Source organism: Fukomys damarensis, unplaced genomic scaffold (assembly GCF_012274545.1).
Source record: "Fukomys damarensis isolate Sample0158 unplaced genomic scaffold, DMR_v1.0_HiC HiC_scaffold_11, whole genome shotgun sequence".
Lineage (NCBI taxonomy): Eukaryota > Metazoa > Chordata > Mammalia > Rodentia > Bathyergidae > Fukomys > Fukomys damarensis.
In genome coordinates, this window is record NW_022900923.1 from 8,856,321 (window position 1) to 8,873,985 (window position 17,665).

Here is a 17,665-nt window from a genome sequence, read left to right on the forward strand (position 1 = left end):
TGAATTCATTAAATTACGTCTGCAACTTTTCTTTCAACCTGAAATTATTTCTGAATAACAAAGTTTTAGAAAACCTCGACACAGGGAAGTATAATGGCGATCCTCATGGGCACTGTGCCAGTGGCACGTTTGCTGACTTCACTCAGCAGGCACGTGGTAAGCGTCTTAGCATGTCCCCGGGTTATAAAACCAGGAGTGTGATCAGCATCCCGGTTGTAAGGGTGGTGTCTCGTTAGTTTTGTCCTCAGGTGGCTCCTGGTTTGTCACAGCTTTGTTGCGAAGAGCAGGGCTGAAGGGTGAGAGGCAGTCACCCCTGACAGAAGGAAACAGCGTCCTCACAGGTGCTTGGCCATCAACGCAGATGGGACAGGTGCCCAAGATGATTTCTACAGTAATAGGATTAGTTCCTGCAATGAGTTTGCTACCTGTAGAGTCTTTTAAAATGTCTGCCCTTGTTATCCTGTTTTAAAGGAGGTGAAAATGTTTGAGTTTTTAATTCTATTTTGAGATAACTGGTTTTTAAAAATTTTTCATAATATTTCCAAGGCAAGCTACAGCTATTAAGTGTTAGTCTGTTGAGGATTCGTCCTAGCAATTTACCTCAGGATAATGGCCGAGAGTGAAACTTGTGGGAAATTCTGAGATGTTGGCTTTGACAGTATCTGTTCTCTTGTCCAAGCAAATCCTTTTTCTTTCGTACCTGGGATCGAACTCAGGACCTTGGGCTTGTAAGGCAGGTGGCAGAACCACGGAGCTAAATCCCTGGCTGCAAGTCCCTTTTTGGTAATGGGTGGTTTCTGGATGGAGATCTTTTTTTTTTTTTTCCTTTTTTGGGTACCAGGGATCGAATTTGGGTCCTTACGTTTGCAAGGCAGGCGGCAGCACCACTGAGCTAAATCCCCAGCCCCTGGAGTTCTTGTCATATTCATGTGGCAGTGTCTGTGGACTGTGCCGTGGTGTTAGTGGCTCTGTGCAGGTGGCCCCTCGTGAGGTTTATGCTGTTAGATCACTGTCAGTTTCATTCGGGTCAGCAAACCTGAGTTTCCAGCAAGAACCAGACGCTGATCTCAGGTTCAGGAGCACACAGATGAGCGTAGTACAGCCTGGCAGAGGAGACGGACTTAAAAAAAAATCAGTGGATACAAGGGGGGTGACAGACGTGGTTGCAGAGGACAGTTGGCACTGAGAAGGACATTTTAAATCTCAGGGGAAGACAGATATGAGAGAGTCACATCCCCATCTGCCTAGTCGGAGAGCAGGGAATGTATTTTACATGGGGGAGTGGGGGAAATGCTGTGCACATGTTTATGGACTATGTGGGAGCGAACAACAAAAGAAAAAGTTGAGTGGGGTGGGTCTGGGGAACAGGGGTCTCCAGAGAGAACTGTTGTTTTCATTATCTACCTTGTAGTGTGCTTAGACTTAAAAATGATATGCATGTTTTTTTTTAATTTTAAGCCTTCTCATGCCCTTAGGCCGAACTCAAGTAATAACTTTGCCATATAACTTGTGCCGTAGTGAACAGGCACATTCTTTCATGTAAGCTCATACGCAAGTTCCTAGACTCCTTATATGACCTGGGGGAGAGGGAATTATTAGGAATTGAACCTGGCTGTATCCCCAGCCCTTTTTAGTTTTTATTTTGAGGCAAAATCTCACTGAGTTGCTACATGGCCCAGGCTGGGTTTGAACTTGCAACCCATGTGGCTTCCCAGAGTGCTGGGATTACAGGCCTGGGCCGGCTGGCCCAGCTTCCTTACACTACTTCATTGTATTCTGGTTGTTTACTTTCCTCATCTCCCCACGTGGTTAGCCTTCTGAAAACAGCAACTCTGTATTTTAGGGTTTGCTTGAATGCTTAGTAGTTCCGTATGTGCACGTCATAAAGGAATTGAGGGTTTAGTCACATTCCTTTTTTTGGTTTTTGGGGACAGGGTCTCACTATGTAGTTGAGACTGACCTGGAACTCACTATGTAGCCCAGGCTGGTCTCGAATAGTCACATTCTTTATTGGCTTGTTTTTGAATATCTTGGTGGCTTAAAAATTCAGATGTTCTAGCTTGAATATAGGGAATGCCATAGGTCAGGCGTTATTTTTAAAGAACAGTTTCAGCTGCTCTTAAATGGGATTCTATGGATATTGGTAGAATATTGTGTATGCAAGGGGGCAGTTTAGATGACTAATAACAGGAAGATTTGCTTTTCAAAAAATAGGAGCCAGTCTCTCATTTGGATAGCTGTAGATATCATAGAGATTTATTTCTGGAATGTATAGATTCAGTTCTTTAAGTCCCGCAAGAACTCCCCTAACTTGATTCCAAGAGAACTGGCATTCAGTGAGTTTGGTCCTTTGCCACATTAGGAGAGTACTCGCTTGAATATTTTAATCCAGGCTACCAGACAGTCCGAGGGCCAGCATTAGCTCTGTGCCCCTGCTGTCTGCGGAGGCAGCAGGTGTCCGTGCGATTCCGATTCTGGGTTGCTGGTAGAGTAGGTTCCAGCCCAGACCCAGCCCGCACCACACTCACCCCTGTGTAAAGCAGTAGATGTTTCAGCAACCTCTCCATATTCTTTGGAGAGTTCAGCAGGGAAACTGATTTTCTTTTAACCGAAACAAAATTTGACACAATGAGATACATGCTGCAAGTAGTGTCTGATGTGAGGCAACGTGGTTTGGTCTCTTACAGAGAGTCCCAGTTCTCACTAGCCCCTGGTCTGTGGCCTTCTCTTACTTACAGAGAGTCCCCGCTCTCGCTAGCCCCTGGTCTGTGGCCTTCTTAGACCAGAGAAAACTTGATGGATGACTTGTACTCGGCCCTCCGTGCAGATCAGTACATGCGGGGAGAGTAGACGTTCAGGCCTTTGTGCAGCGTCAGCTCCAGGAACAGGGACCTGTGGAAGTGGTGTGGTCAGGACGTAGTGAGAACTCTGTGCTGTTCACGTGCGTAAGGGAAGCTGTGGGGAACGTTGGAAAATGGAAAGACGTTGGTGTGTGTTGAAAGTCAAGCTGATGTGTCTGCAGGTCCCTGAAAGGCCGGTTGGAGCAGAAGTAGCCTTTCCAGTCAGGGAATTGTTTGCTTCACACGGCTGGGCATCCAGAGTAGGATGTCACCCGTGCCGGGCTTGGAGCCGTGCCTCGGTGCTGCTGTCTTCCCTGACTGGGCTGCCAGAAACTCGGGGGCTCTGTGAAAGGCAAAGACAAGAGAAAATTCACTTAATTTTCCAGGGCTCCTTCTTGAACTTTTCCCTCAAGGTGCTGTAGAACTTTGGTTTCGTGGCCTGGCGCTCTGGCCTATGGGTCCCTTCCTACTCCACTCCGGGTGGGCCCTTGGCAGGCAGGTGCCTTAGCCACTGCAGGGGACAGGAGCTTTGGGTGGGTTTATTTTATTTTTTAAAGAGAAGTTAAAGGATGCTTTCCCCCCGGGGAGGGGATTCCCAAAAGTGGTGGCACACATAGACCTTTTATGCTAATGTTTGGCTGTCAACAAGGCAAAAATGGGTGCATTACCTTTTGACCTCTACTCTGCATGGCAGAGGTGAAAAATTTAAGTGCTACTTTACTGCAAAACTGTGTCGACACTATTAAAGTATCTTGAAGGAGGGACTCAGTGATTTTTTTTGATGCCACTCTTTTTTAAAAAGTCTGATTTTTCAGTTTTAATTTTTAGTTTGAAGGCGTTTCTCTCATATTAGAATGGAGTTAGCTGACTTTTTAAGGACATTTAGAGCAAAACTTAAACCAAGGGAAAGAGAAGGAGACCGTGGGCCAGATGTGCTGTGTGCCCAGTGGAGCTCAGGACCGAGGGAGGGGCCGTCTCCCACCTGCATTTTGCCCGCCGCTGGCACAGCCCTGGCCAGCAGAGGTTTTGGGGCTTATAGTTGGGGCCGGCTCCCACACTCACCTGCTCCTTTGGGGAGCCTCCCTTTCCAGCTGCTGGGCCACCCTGAGCTCTATCTTCTGATCCTTCAACCCGTAAGATTTACAGGTACTTTTGTGTAAGTCCTAGCGTCCCTGTGGGGCACTAACGGGATCGAGTCTCAGGTGAAAAGCTGTGCCGTCCCACCTCCGGATGTTGCTCCCCCAGGCTCGGCCTGCTTTTCCTCACTCCCAGGGCCATCCAATCAGGCCTTTTTACACTTTGTCCACACCCCCTGCTTGTTACCTGTGAACCCGTGTGCCGTCCCTCAAGGCCGAACTCTGGACTTGTGGTGGATATCACAAGTCTTAGAGTAGAGCTCGGCTCCTTACTTCAGGCCCTGCTCCTGCCCTCTGTGCCTTGAGAGCAGTACTGCACTGTGCCAGAAGGGTGGCACACACACGCGCCGGAATCACATTGCAGTGCGTAATTGCAAGATGTTTATGATTCAGAGGGTTTTATGACATTAAATTAAGACTAATATTAGAGTGGAAATGTGAGTTGGTTATATGCTTTTTCTTTGTGGTACTGGGGATTGAACCCAAGGTTCAAACACTCTATCACTGAGCAAAACTTCCAGCCCTTTGAAATTTATTTTGAGGCAGAGTCTTGCTAAATTGTCGAGGTTGGAACTTGCAGATTGTACTGCCTCAGCCTCCAGAATAGCTAGGACTACAGGCATGTACCACCACCTCCAGTTTAACATATCTGTATTCTTAGACTGAGGAGGACTCATGGATGAAACCCCTAGAATATGGTCTCCAAATGGCATAACCTAATTGAGAAACTCTCCTAGCCAGTTTTTAAAATAACCATTGATAAAATTCTTATGAAGATAATATAGCAGTATCTTTCAAAATTATTAATGCATTTAACTTTTGAGTCATACTTTCACCTTCAGAATTTATTCTATATATAAACATTTCTTTTGGGTTTTTTGAGACAGGGTCTCACTATGTAGTTGAGACTGCCCTGGAACTCACTCTGTAGCCCAGGCAGGTCTCGAACTCACAACGATCCTCCTGCCTCAGCCTCCCAAGTGCTGGGATTACAGGCATGCGCCACCACGCCCGGCTCTCTATATAAACTTATACCTACATAAGTGGGCATTTATATGTAGTTTTCCATTGCCACATCGCTTGCGAAGGGTGATGTCTTCCCTTTTGTTTGTTTGGTTTTTTTTTTGGTACCAGGGATCGAACTCTGGTCCTTGTGCTTGTGAGGCACACAGTGGGCTACATTGCTTATAATAATAATAGAGGAAAAACTATATAATGTTTACCATATATTGGTGTTACAGAATTTAGTGTTTACCATGAAGTAAAAGGTTACAATGAAAATTAGCAATTATTTTTAACATAATGGTAATGAAAATATTTGTCAAATCTTGTGAGATTAGTTAATCTGTGCATGGAAGATATATATTTTATAAATGTATAGCTTATAAAAGGCACATATCAGAAAAGAAGACTGAAAATCTGGGATCTAAACATTTATCTCAAAAAGTTAGAAAACAAATTAAATTCAAAGATGGAAAGCAGGAAAAATAACAATGAGACAAAACATAATAGAAAGAACAACAATACCAAGAAATTATTTTTTGAAAACACAGTAAAATAGATCAACTTTTCCATTTTTGATCAACAAAAGAAGAAAGCCTGTATTACCAGTATAAGGAATGACAGAGGGATTCCATTGCAGCTTCTGTACTTACTAAAATTACAACTCTTCCAAAAGGAGGAATATTTCCTACCTCATATCATGAGGCTAGCATGATGTTAATACCGAAACCTGAACCAATTTATAGGCAGACCTCTTTTGTGATCATAGATACAAAACTTAGCCAAGCATTATATAAAAATACATGTTATGTAGTAAGAGAATACATTCCAGAAATGAAATTTTGATTTTAAATTTAAGCCAGGTGTGGTGGTGCATACCTGTAAATCCCAGCACCACTCAGGAGGCTGAGGCAGGAGGATCGCTGTGACTTTGAGACCAGCTTGGGCTACATAGTGAGTTCCAGGTCAGTCTCAACTACAGGTTTTTGAGACCCTGTCTCAAAAAAAAAAAAAAGTAGTTTTTGGGTTTCTTCAATTTGATTGATGATGCATACAAAACAAACTCAACTACATTTTTAAGACCCTGTCTCAAAAAAAAAAAAAAAGTAGTTTTTGGGTTTCTTCAATTTGATTGATGATGCATACAAAACAAATCTCCAGTACCATTCTAGTGGACTAGTTGGTGTTCCCCTGAAGGGTTAAGAATGAGAGGTGAGGATGCTGGTTATTGCTGCTGTTCTTCAGAATTGTGTAGAGGGTTCCAATGGAGCCGTAGGCAAGAAAAATCAGACCCTAAGCACAGGAAAGGCGAGAGCAAAAGTTTGTCTGCTGTTACATTAATTTATCTTCCTTCTTGCAAAGTAAAGGAGGACAGAGAGATGACAAGTTGGTTTCTAAGCTCAGATGAGTCTTCTAATCAAATGATCAGCTAAGTTTGTGAGCTTTCAACACCAGACCCGAATACCTGAGCTGAGCCGATCGCCTGTGTTATTGTGGCTCACAGATTTGAGGTCTGGTCCAGGGTTGGTGACCCATTGCTTTAGGACCCACACCATGGCAGGAACACGTGGCAAAGCCAAGCCAGTCACCTCATGGCCAGGAAGCAAAGAGAAAAGCAGAGTGGGAGGCCATCCCCCGAGAGTTAAAGACCCCAGACAGCACCCACGGGGCACCAAGCCTCAGCCTGTGGGCCTTCGGAGATGCTGACGATCCAAACTGCAGCGAGACAGAGAAAAGACAATGGCAGACATGAGATTTCTGGCGCCCTTTCTCAGGGAGCTGCTGCAGTTGGGTGCCGTGAAAGTGAGAAGGGAGGATGGGCTGTGGGGAGGACAACTCCATTGTAGAAGTCCAGGCCATGACCCAGGACGACAGGGAGGGACTTCATAGAAAGAAAATGACAGCTCTCAGATCCTGGGTGGTTTTGTTTGAACGTGGCTCTGCACATTCGCATTCTGCACATCCGTTTCTGGCGCCTTTCACACCAGGCCCGATTGAGTAGCCAGGGCAGAGACCAGACGACCTGCCACGCCCAAAACACTTTCTGCCTGGCCTTTTAAGAAAAGATGTGGAGCAATCTGGAGAGTTGATCTAGTCAGTTGGCGAAGAGCTTGAATTAGGTGTATATTCACAGGACTTCAGGCAGATGAACAGCTGTATAGTTGCTGAATAAAAAGGAGCAAGCAGGGAAAAGTAGCTGTGACTCACCACACGGGCTGACGGGACCATAAAGTAATTTACAGTGTTAGGATGTATTGTGCTGCGCACCTGCGTTGGGACAGTGGGGAGCGTGTGCGTGTGTGGTGTGAACAGGAAGACAATAGCTACGGCCACAGCCCAAGAGGAAACACGGTGACAAATGCCAGCTGATTGGATGCAAGAGAGGAACATCGATGCCTTGGGGAGGGAGAAACGGAGAGCGGCAGGACGGACATTCGTAGGCACACCTTTTGCAGACTTTACCTTTCACACCGCTGACGTGGTTATGGCTGCATCTAGATGTCCACCCAATTCTCGCGTGGTCTCGGGTGGGACTTTTTCAGAGGTGACCGAATCTGGAGTGTGTGACTCAGGGTGTGAGTGCTGCCCTCCCTTGGTAGTGTGCATAAGGTAGAGGAACAGAAAGATTTCCCTTGTTGCTTTTGCTGTGCGTGGCCGTGAACTGTTGCCCCTCCACCACCCTGCCTTGGACCCGGATGATGGACCGGAGCCTCACACACTGTGAGCCCAGTAAACCTTTCCTCCTTTAACGTTGGGTGTCAGGTGTCTGTCTCAGCGATGAGAGAAAAGCACCCAGCGCAGTCTCCCTGCTGCCCTTTTCCCTCTCCCTTCCGCGGGTGTCACCAGCCACATCAGTTTCATTTCCTGTTGACTGAGACGTGGAGTGGTGATCCTGCACCTCTTTAGTTAAGATTGCCTCTGCTCATGAAGCCGGTGTCTGACCTGACCAGTGAGAAGCCACTGATGTGGGCAGATTCGGTCCGCTCCCGCTTGCGCACCAGAGAGCACTGTGAAGGTGCATCGTGCCGTCTAGCGTTTGACTGATGGGAACAGGTTCTGATAAAGCTACGTTCCCACACACGCTCCCACTTAAACGTGTGAACGTAGAAAGACACAGTTTTTCTCGGAAATTCTTTACTTACACAGAACAGTTTCAAAGTGTATCTTCAGGGCCAGGGATTTAGCTCATTGGTGCTGCACCTACCTCACAAGCGCAAGGTCTTGAGTTCGATCCTCAGTACAGGAGAGAACAAAAAAACAAAGTTTATCTTTAGCATCTTGAACGGGATCTAACTCATAATAAGCTAGTGAATGTTCGAATGAGTACATAAGTGAATTCTATTACATAATCAACAATTTTAAAAAAGCCAACGGGCCATTTCTTGCAAAAGCAAAAGGTGGTTTGGTAAGTTTATTCGATTTTCATCACCAAAGCTATGTTGTGATTCTAGTGACTTCCACTGCTAAATTAAAGTAGTTTCTGTCTTTCTTTTCCCTGACTCTTAATAGGATTTTTCCAATTAAGGATGTGCCCCTGGAGACTGATGACCTTACCAATTGGCTCTATCAACGGTTTATTGAAAAAGAAGACCTCTTAGCCCATTTTTATGAAACAGGTACACAGTCCCTTCCGTTGTATGCGTTTCTGGATTTACTGGAAATTCCAGAGGCTTGCTGTAGGGAAGAGAACCATTTTTTTTTTAAGGTATTCCGAAGAAACGAGAGTGTCTCTGTATTTAAGAATTTCATCTTAGCATGCTTGTGAAGACAGATGTGTGTTGGATGCAGCGAGTCCCCTGTCAGCCTGTTACAGGGGTCTCAGGCTGAGAAGGAGGCACGGGAGGGGTGTGGCTGGAGAGCTCATGGCGCAGTCTGTGAATGACCGCAGTTTCGCATGTACAACTGTGGGATTTTTTAATTTATGAAGTGGCAAGGAACATTCATGCTTTGACGTTGCACTTGATTATTTAAGTACTATATTAGTCATTTGAGGTCATTTTAAACTACATTTTTACAGGTATATTCTTTATATAGAGAGATAGTGTCACTTTTTAAGAATACATAGAAATTTAGTCTTTTCTCCTTTGAATAAAAAGGTATATTATCCTAAGCTTCCTTCTGTTTTGTTTTGTTGGGGTTTTTTGTTTGTTTGTTTGCACTTGATTATTTAAGTACTATATTAGTCATTTGAGGTCATTTTAAACTACATTTTTACAGGTATATTCTTTATATAGAGAGATAGTGTCACTTTTTAAGAATACATAGAAATTTAGTCTTTTCTCCTTTGAATAAAAAGGTATATTATCCTAAGCTTCCTTCTGTTTTGTTTTGTTGGGGTTTTTTGTTTGTTTGTTTGTTTTGTTTTTGTTTTTTTGAGACAGGGTCTCATTATGTTGTTGAGACTGACCTGGAACTCCCTGTGTAGCCCAGGCTGGTCTTGAACTCACAGCGATCCTCCTGCCTCAGCCTCCCGAGGGCTGGGATTACAGTCATGCGCCACCACCCCCAGCTCCCTTCTGTTTTTAACATTATCTACATTCTATAAAAAATGAAATTCTCGGCCAGGCGTGGTGGCGTACGCCTGTAATCCCAGCCCTCGGGAGGCTGAGGCAGGAGGATTGCTGAGTTGGAGACCAACCTGGGCTACATAGTGAGAACTTGTCTCAAAAAAACCAAATAAATAATTAATTAATTCTATAAAATGCCCCAGTGTGGTGGTGCACACCTGTAATCCCAGCTACTTGGGAAGCTGGGGCAGGAGGGTGACAAAGTGGAAGTCAGCCTGAGCTACATAGTGAGACTGTGTCTCAGGTTTTTGTTATAAAGGAGTGGGGAGGTGGAATCCTGGGTTCAATCCCCCATACTATAAAAGAAAGCAAAATTTCTATAATGCAGTAAGAAAAACATGAAGAGGGGAAGAGAGGGAAGGAGGAAGCTGACCGTGGTAGAATGCCTGGCACGATCCGAGAGCGCTCATGGATTGCTGTGTCTGCCGGCACCCAAGCAGGGAGAAGAGAAGAGGCGGCCTGGGTCTGAGGGTGGCCGTGGGGCTTTAGGCTGAGCGAAGGCTGAGAAGACTCGGTCCTTTTCCACCTCTGTCTCTCACTCAGGCTGTTTGGCCTGCATTGTAGCAACAATAACAGAAGCGTCTTTTTAGGAAAGCTACTTGCACGTTAGACCTTGGGAGGTGGGAGCGCTCTCTGGATGCCCCCGAGTAGAAAACGCCCTGTGGAGCAGCTGACAACCGTTATCCGCAGGGGCTGTGGTCAGCACTGCTCAGAAGCTTGGCTTCTAGGAGAAAGTGCGGAGGCATCTGTTTACTTAGTATTTCTGTTTTATTATTAAGATACGTTTCATAACCATTCTGCCTTTTGAAAATAATGTCAGTATAACATGACCACTTTTTGTGGCACAAAAAGCAACTTGCCAGTAAAGGGATTAGTACAAACTCTGCGCTCTCAGGAGGGCTGGTGTCTGTCACCGTTGCCAGTCGGCCCTGTGGGATCCGTTCAAGCGTCTGTGAGCAGCAAGGCAGCTGTGGGGCAGGAGAACGGGAGACCTCGGAGTGGGGAAAGTTCCAGGAAGGAAATAAGCCTGGAGGAGGGAGGGTGGGCGCCGGCTGGTTCTCCTGCTCTGGGGAGAAGGCAGAGGCTGGGTGTGAAATTGTGCTGGGCAGGAGGAACCATGTTCCAGGTGAAAGTGTCGGAAATAAGCAGAGTTAAAGTAAGGTCCACCTTGCATTCCGGGAGGCCTGGCCCCACAGGGAATATTTTTGTCTTGTCTTTTAGGAGCCTTTCCGCCTCCCAAGGGCCGTGAGGAAGCCGTTTCCCGGGAGATGACCCTCAGCAGCGTGTGGATATTCCTCATCCAGTGTTTCGCGTTTCTGTCAGGCTACATGTGGTACAGCATCATGCAGTATTTTTACCATTGCCTCTTTTAGATACTGACTCGGACTTCACAAGGCCGCCATAGGAATTCAGACTTCCGTCAGTGTGCATTATTTACATGTGCAAATCAGAATATATAAAAAGCAAAGGAGATTCAATGGATGGATTAATATTTATCCTCCTTTGGGATATTTTAAAACGCTACTGAAATGAGGATCAGTAATAGAACGACCTGCTAATATATTTTAAGAACTTTTCATGTCTTAAAGCGATACGCTCCACCACATACTTAAGCAGCCATCACATCTGGAGAAGTGGGAATCCTAAAACGCCCTGGAAGATGGAAGGAAACTGTCGCCATCAGATGCTGAGGTCTTTGGGTTCTGGCTCAGGGCTGTGTCCGCCCCTTGCAGGCCCCGGCCATGCCCACCTGTGCCATGGCTTCCGCAGTGCGCGGAGGAGCTGCAGAGGGGCGGCTCCCTGCCTTGGGCGGGAACAGACTGCCGGAGCAGGCCGTGCTCTCCGGCCCTGTGTTTACCTGTGCTAGCGCCTCCCCTTCCCCCTCGTCCGTGTAGAAGGCGTATCATAGATTGGTCATCGGATTTTACAAAGCGCACTTTGTCAGATGCTGATATAGCCAAGGACAGTAACCTACCCTCGAAACACAAGTGAGCCTCGGCAGCGAGCTGGCTCCTGGAGGCTCCCCTGTCTCTGTCCACTCGCCCGCTGGTGCTGTCCAGTTCCCACCCTGCCCTACACCCTTCCTGCTGCGACGCCCCATTCGTGGTGAGAGCCCTCTCCCCATTTTGACGTAGCACCAAATGCACTTGGGGCTGGTTGACACAAATTAATGCAGAACATTTACGTGGTCAGCTGAGAGTAGACTAGTTTGTTAGGAAACTGAGCTAGCACCAAGCGTTGGCCTGGAGCAGTGACCAGTCCTCGGGCCACACCGCCGACCCTGGCCAGTCCCGGGTGTCGGTCCCGCATCCGTGCCCGCCCCTTTCCTCGGGCACAGCCGGGAGAGAGCGGTGCAGGGGCTTCCGGCCTGTGCCAGCTGCTGTTGAAGAGGAGAAAGTTTCAGTTCTTTCCAGGAGACCTTTATTTGTCACTATATTCATCTGATTTACCTCACTGGCAAACCAAACTCCTAGAAAGTGCTGGCACTGCGTTCGTGTGAGCTCGAAGACGTCCTTTGGCCGAGGACTGTGAGGCTGTCGAGATCTGTCAGTGGTAGTCTGTGATAAGAGCACTGTAGACTCCCTTGTCACTGATTTCACGAATAGTAATCCTGAGAAGTAGGCTGTAAAATAAAAATAAAGGCCAATGCTTTGTTTTCAGGCAAACCAAAAAACAAAACAAAAACTGAAAAGATGTGAATTTCCCCAGTTACATGGGAAAGGTGGAGCAACACCAAATAGAAGCCCACAGCAGCTTCATCTTTAGGGTAGGTCAGAGCATACGTGAAGAGCAGGATGCGTTCGCTGAAATACCTCATGGGATACTTCCTGCTGCTCAACTGCAGGCGACAGTGTTAAGATGAGTGGCTCGGTAACAGTTGTTATAGAAGGCAGTGTTTTCAGAACCTGGGTAACCTGTATTCTGCAGTGACAGTAGGTGAAGCCAGGCTCACCAGAAAGCCAAAGAGAAGCTGTCTGACACTTGTGTTTGAGGCCCGGCAAACACCAGTCAGTTTCAGGGTGAATTGGAGTTCATTTGTGGCATTAGCCGACCCTCTAGGAGGAGCTGCTCCCTGACACGTAAGCGTGCACAGTCCTAGCGACCAGACCTGTCCTCGGTACGAAGCCAGCCACAGGCGTAGTGGCCAGTCCTGTCCCCAAAACCGAATCCATGTGCAGGTACAGGTAGCTTGGGTCACTTCGCCATTGCTGTGCTCCAAAGGAACGTGAGAAGCACTCTACGCCGTAAGCTCACCTGTAGGGTGCTTGACTTTCCCAGTGCCTGTCATTTCCATAGTCCCACCTGTGTGGACACACCCACACCTGTGTGAGCTGACCTGCGAACACAGAGCTGTGAGTTGTGAACAGGTGTGTTTGATTTGCCCTAACCTTCCATTCTTTCTGAACATGTCCTGTCTCCCATTCTCAAAACACGTTATTTGAGAATATTGGTCGTGTTTTCCTGGTTAACCCCAGTTCATCCTCTTGCACTGGAAATGTGGAGAGAATCAGTATTCTTTTATGGCCTTCGGGGAGGCAGCAAGATGGCCACCGTGCAGAGCTGACTAAAGATTCCTACTTGCACTGTCTTTATAAAGAGGGATGAATGAAGGTTTTACATCTTGACAGGGCGAAAGAAGAGAAAACTGTTCCCAGTTCCCTCACACTTCTGGTCCCAGCCAGCCGCCCAGGTTGTGCGCCTGCTGTTGTCCTGGTGTCAGTGAGTGACAGTGTGTGAGCACCTGTTTAGTCATGGGCGGGCCAGTGACTCACCCTTAGCTTCAGAAAGAGTTGGTGTCACACACACATGATGGGGATACCTACAAACAGTGGGAGGAAAGCCACAGTGGGAAATGAGGCTTGGAGGACAAACTAGTCAGTTGAGAATTTAAATAGCTTTTTTAAAGGTAGCTGTTGAGCTCTGGGCATGGTGGCGCACGCCTGTAATTCCAGCACTGGGGCGGCTGAGGCAGGAGGATTGCTGAGTTCGAGACCAGCCTGGGCTACATAGTGAGTTCCAGGTCAGTCTCAACTACATAGTGAGACCCTGTCTCAAAAAACAAAATAAAGGTAACTGTGAGTTCATATCTGTCCTATTATTAAGTAGTTACTAATATTGCAACCAGTTCTTAATTTTCCATTTTCTTAATTATGGCATAATTAATTATATACTTGGTAAACGGAGACTAAATTATAGGTAAGCCAAAAATTCAGTTGTATGTAGGAGTTTGAATTTCTTCTCTGCTCAGTCTTTTTTTTCTTCTAGGATGCTTACTAATTTAAAAAAGTGATATGAATTGTTCACTAATTTCTTTTTCCTGTGTATTTATGATTGTGTTATTGAGTAGCGAAAGGGCACGGAAACACAGATAGCTGAGCAAAGTCCGTGCTGGCAAAGTCAACCTGGATGAAGAATTGACTCCTTAGGTCCCCCACTATCACCTCGGAAGGTCCCTCTGGTGTCCTCCGTCTGGACAGGTGTTGAGAAGGCCACTCAGTCCTCGCTCACACCACTCCCCTCTTGTGGGTTTGTCTTGGTGAGGTTTTCGACAATCACTTCCCTAAAGACTCTTCTGAGTGAGTTGGCCCTGGTAATCATGGAAAGTAGTCTTTAATAATGGGTAGTTTTCTTGTATTGTTTTTATATTTAAAAAGAAAATGTTTTTGCACTACTGAATAGGAAGAGTTAACTGTTTTCTTTGTTCTTGTTTTGAAGTCAGTACACAGGACTTCACTCCAGAGTTAACATTGCCCGTAGGTTCAGCTCTGGTCCACAAAGGCTGGATAGAAATGGTTAGAAAAGGCCCTCGTGCTATGGGCCTTTGGTCTCTTAACATGCAGCGCAGAGTCCAAGACAGCACAGGGCAGCAGGTTAATGGTTCATTTTATGAGAAGTAGAGACTAATATTTGGGACCAAAGCCACCCAAGTTGGAACTTTCTCTATCACAGAAGGGCCGAGCGTACTCTGGAGCGGTCATTGGTTGGTGCTTACTAGAATCATTTCGTACCAGTCCCCAGCAGTTAGGAGCCAGACCTGCAGTAGGCTGAGGGTGCTGACCTGTTCGGGAAGAGGGACGGTAGCCATATGGAAGAGAAAATGTGGGGTTTTCTGCAAAATTTCCATCTGAGGATTTTTACGTTGAATATTTTTTTAAATGCTTTAAAGAGCAAAAAATTTTTAAGTGTAGTTGCAAAATATGCACACGTTTTGAATTGCTTCGTTTTTATTGTGTGAAACTGTTAACACATGACTGTGGTGCACAAATTCTTTCCATGTAAGGAGTCTATGCATTTTACACGGACTTGTTTTATGATTAGGTAACAAACGAGACAGACATTCAACTGCCATTATTTTTATTAAGTGCTTTCCTTTTCTTTACAGTTATTACAAGGTTGTATTTATTTTATACAGATGCATTTTCATGTTCTTGATGCTGTACTGTTTACTTGAGCTTGCTGCCCTTTTGTGTCTCTGCATGTTGTAATGTGTGGTAAGGACGAGTGTCGGGGCTGTGGAACTGTAACTGATGTTGTGAAGGGCTGGTCACGCGTGGTCTGGTTTGTGGGTGCGTTTGGGACGGTTTCAGGAACCGGATCACCTTTTCAGAAATTTAGATGTGAACCAAAAGCAAAAAATAGATAGCTGGCTCTATTTTTTTTTAACCTTGAGAAAATAAAGTTGATTTTTTTTCAAGTGCAGCACTGTTACTTCTCCATGAGGGCCAGGGTGTCTGTGTTGTACAGAGCTCCTTGGGCAGCCGCAGCTGGGAGCATGCGGTCCGTCTCCACGCAGCAGGCTGCTGAGCAGCGAGCGGGCAGCACAGATGGCAGAGGGTTTGCCCCCCGCCCTCTGCCCTCCCTGCCAGCGGGGTGGTGGTCAGTGCTGTGTGTACACACGTCCATGAGGTTGTTATAAATCTTACTGATAACAAGGTTGTGTAACACAATTAACAAATAATAAAATACAACTGTTTTATTGTAAATTCCACATAGCCAGTTGACTCTGATCAGATACCTGATTGCTTCTTGCTGAACCTTATAGCTGACTTTGGTTGTACTTCAGCCATGATTTGAATGTTGGTGTCACCTCCTAATCCCCTGAACTCATCTCCCTGTCTAACACATAACCTTTTAAACTCTGTTTTTGGGGGCTGGGGGCTTCACATACATTCACTGTACCACTAAGCTATCCCCAGTCCCAGGCTCTTAATGCTTGTACAAAACCACTTTTTAGCTTCAGCACTAATTCAAGTTTATATCATTTAATAACAATTGTTTAACAGCTGCTGAAAAAATTATAAAATTTTATAAAATTATAAAATGATTGGCTCCTGGGAGCCAGGACAAGCTGTGTGCAGAACACCACTGCCCTGGTTCTTACTTTGTTTTATGTTAAACTGTTTAATGATTAGTGTTGAATAAACTCATAGTCTAGCCATAGGTCTGAGGAAACCTCTGTTACTGACCTTGGTGGGAACTGTAAGGGGTGGGAAAAGGATTAAGATCCATCCTACCTACTGAGTGATCCTTTGATTTTGGAGACTGACAAGAACAAGCTTTCCTGAAGTACGAGGGAAGATTACAGTTTCTAAAGCTGGCTTTGTGTTTTCATCTCTCAAAGCCAAGCAACTGTAGTCTAAGCATCACTGAGATTTTGTTTTATGAATTCCAAGCATTGAGTATTGAGTTACTTGATTGCCAAGTATGTTTGATTCCACTGAAGACTTTAGATGTGTTGATTTATCTTGCGCACTCTGCCAAACAATTTGACTCATTCCAGTTCAGTCTACCTCTTTCTCTGCCTGGACTTAGGCCGTGTGGTGGTGAGGGTCCTGCCCCCGGAAGTACTTTCTGTGGGAGACAGCAGATACGGGCCAAGGCCTGGAAGCAAACTGAAGCCTTCAGAGATCCGTTGCTGACCAGCCCTGTTCTCGTGAGTTGGGGGAAGCCACTGTTTACAATTCCCCCTAAGTTTGAAAGTGTATGTTTTTAAAATGTTTCTGCTGAAAACTGTATTTTTAAAAGAAAAAAGAAAATGATCTTTTGGCTCTCAGAAGTCTGCTGTATGAGCAGGTGTGACCATATCATGACATGCTGATATGATAGAAATCAATAAATTTTTACCTCTCAGCATCTGGGTCACCTTGTTCTTAACTCTTAGAGGCTTGAGAGAAACAAACGAAATCTCCGCAGTGGTCACAGGGAACAGACAGGGAACTCGGGAGGTGCTTGGCAACCCCAGGAAGGAGACAGACCTCTTGTAACCCTGGCTTCTGCTGGCAAGCGCGGAGCCTGGCCCAGGCACAACCTCCCCGCCGGGTCCTGGCTGCCCGTCAGGCTTGGGATGCGCCCAGGACACAGAGACAGCCAGTGACACCTTCCACAAGAGAGGACACGGTCACTCTGGCGATGCCGCTGCTGCCTGTTGTGTCATTGGGAACAAGGCTGTGACACCAGGCCCACCACCTCAGCTGTGCCACAGCTCTGCACGGTGGCTTTGTATGGGGCAGCTCACGGACGGACAGCTGAGGGGAGGGAGTGGCAGGAGACAGGCAAACAGGTCTGCAGCCTTCGGGGACTGTCACACACACTGTCCTGTCCGGGTGTGTCCCCCTGAGCTCCCCGTGAGGACCTCCGCATTTCAGGTGGGAGAAAGGGACCTCGCAGCCACCAGACCTCCTTCTCCAGGGTGCCCAGCAAAGGAACGTGGCCCCACTGCTGCTGGTCAAGGCATCTGACCCACGGTAGGGCTATGTGCCTTTCCACACCTACTCCAGCAAGGACAGAGGATGTTGCGTGGGTCTGAGGGTGCTCCAGGGCCCCAACAGCACAGAAGTCCAGGTCACCAGCATAGGCCACTTTGCTGCTGTGTGTGTTTGGTTCCAGCAAGTCACAGCCAGTGTAGAGCAGCATGTGGTCCCCACAGGTGTGGCTGGTTGGAAGGTGCCAGTGAGACAGCCCGAGTTAGGACCAGAAGAGCCCTCTCGCTTTGACAAGTTTGCACACGATTGCTATTAATTGGAGATGTTTTAAGTTTCCCAATACTTTTAAGAGGAGTAGATCTCGCCGGGCATGGTGTCACACCTGTAATCCCAGCACCTGGGAGGCTGAGGCAGGA

The 17,665-nt window shown here is 46.5% G+C and overlaps 1 protein-coding gene across 4 annotated transcripts in view; it reads left to right on the forward strand.

The window, feature by feature from the left end:
* Lpgat1 (lysophosphatidylglycerol acyltransferase 1) overlaps positions 1-13,501 on the forward strand; it is a 65,626-nt gene extending 52,125 nt beyond the window's left edge. For all 4 annotated transcript variants that reach the window (XM_010642573.3, XM_010642572.3, XM_019210440.2 and 1 more), the window contains 2 exons: positions 8,489-8,595; positions 10,768-13,501. In XM_010642573.3, coding sequence (XP_010640875.1) covers positions 8,489-8,595; positions 10,768-10,919 — 259 coding nt within the window. In that variant the 3' untranslated portion in view covers positions 10,920-13,501. The remainder of the gene's footprint in view (positions 1-8,488; positions 8,596-10,767) is intronic.
* Positions 13,502-17,665: the final 4,164 nt, after the last annotated feature.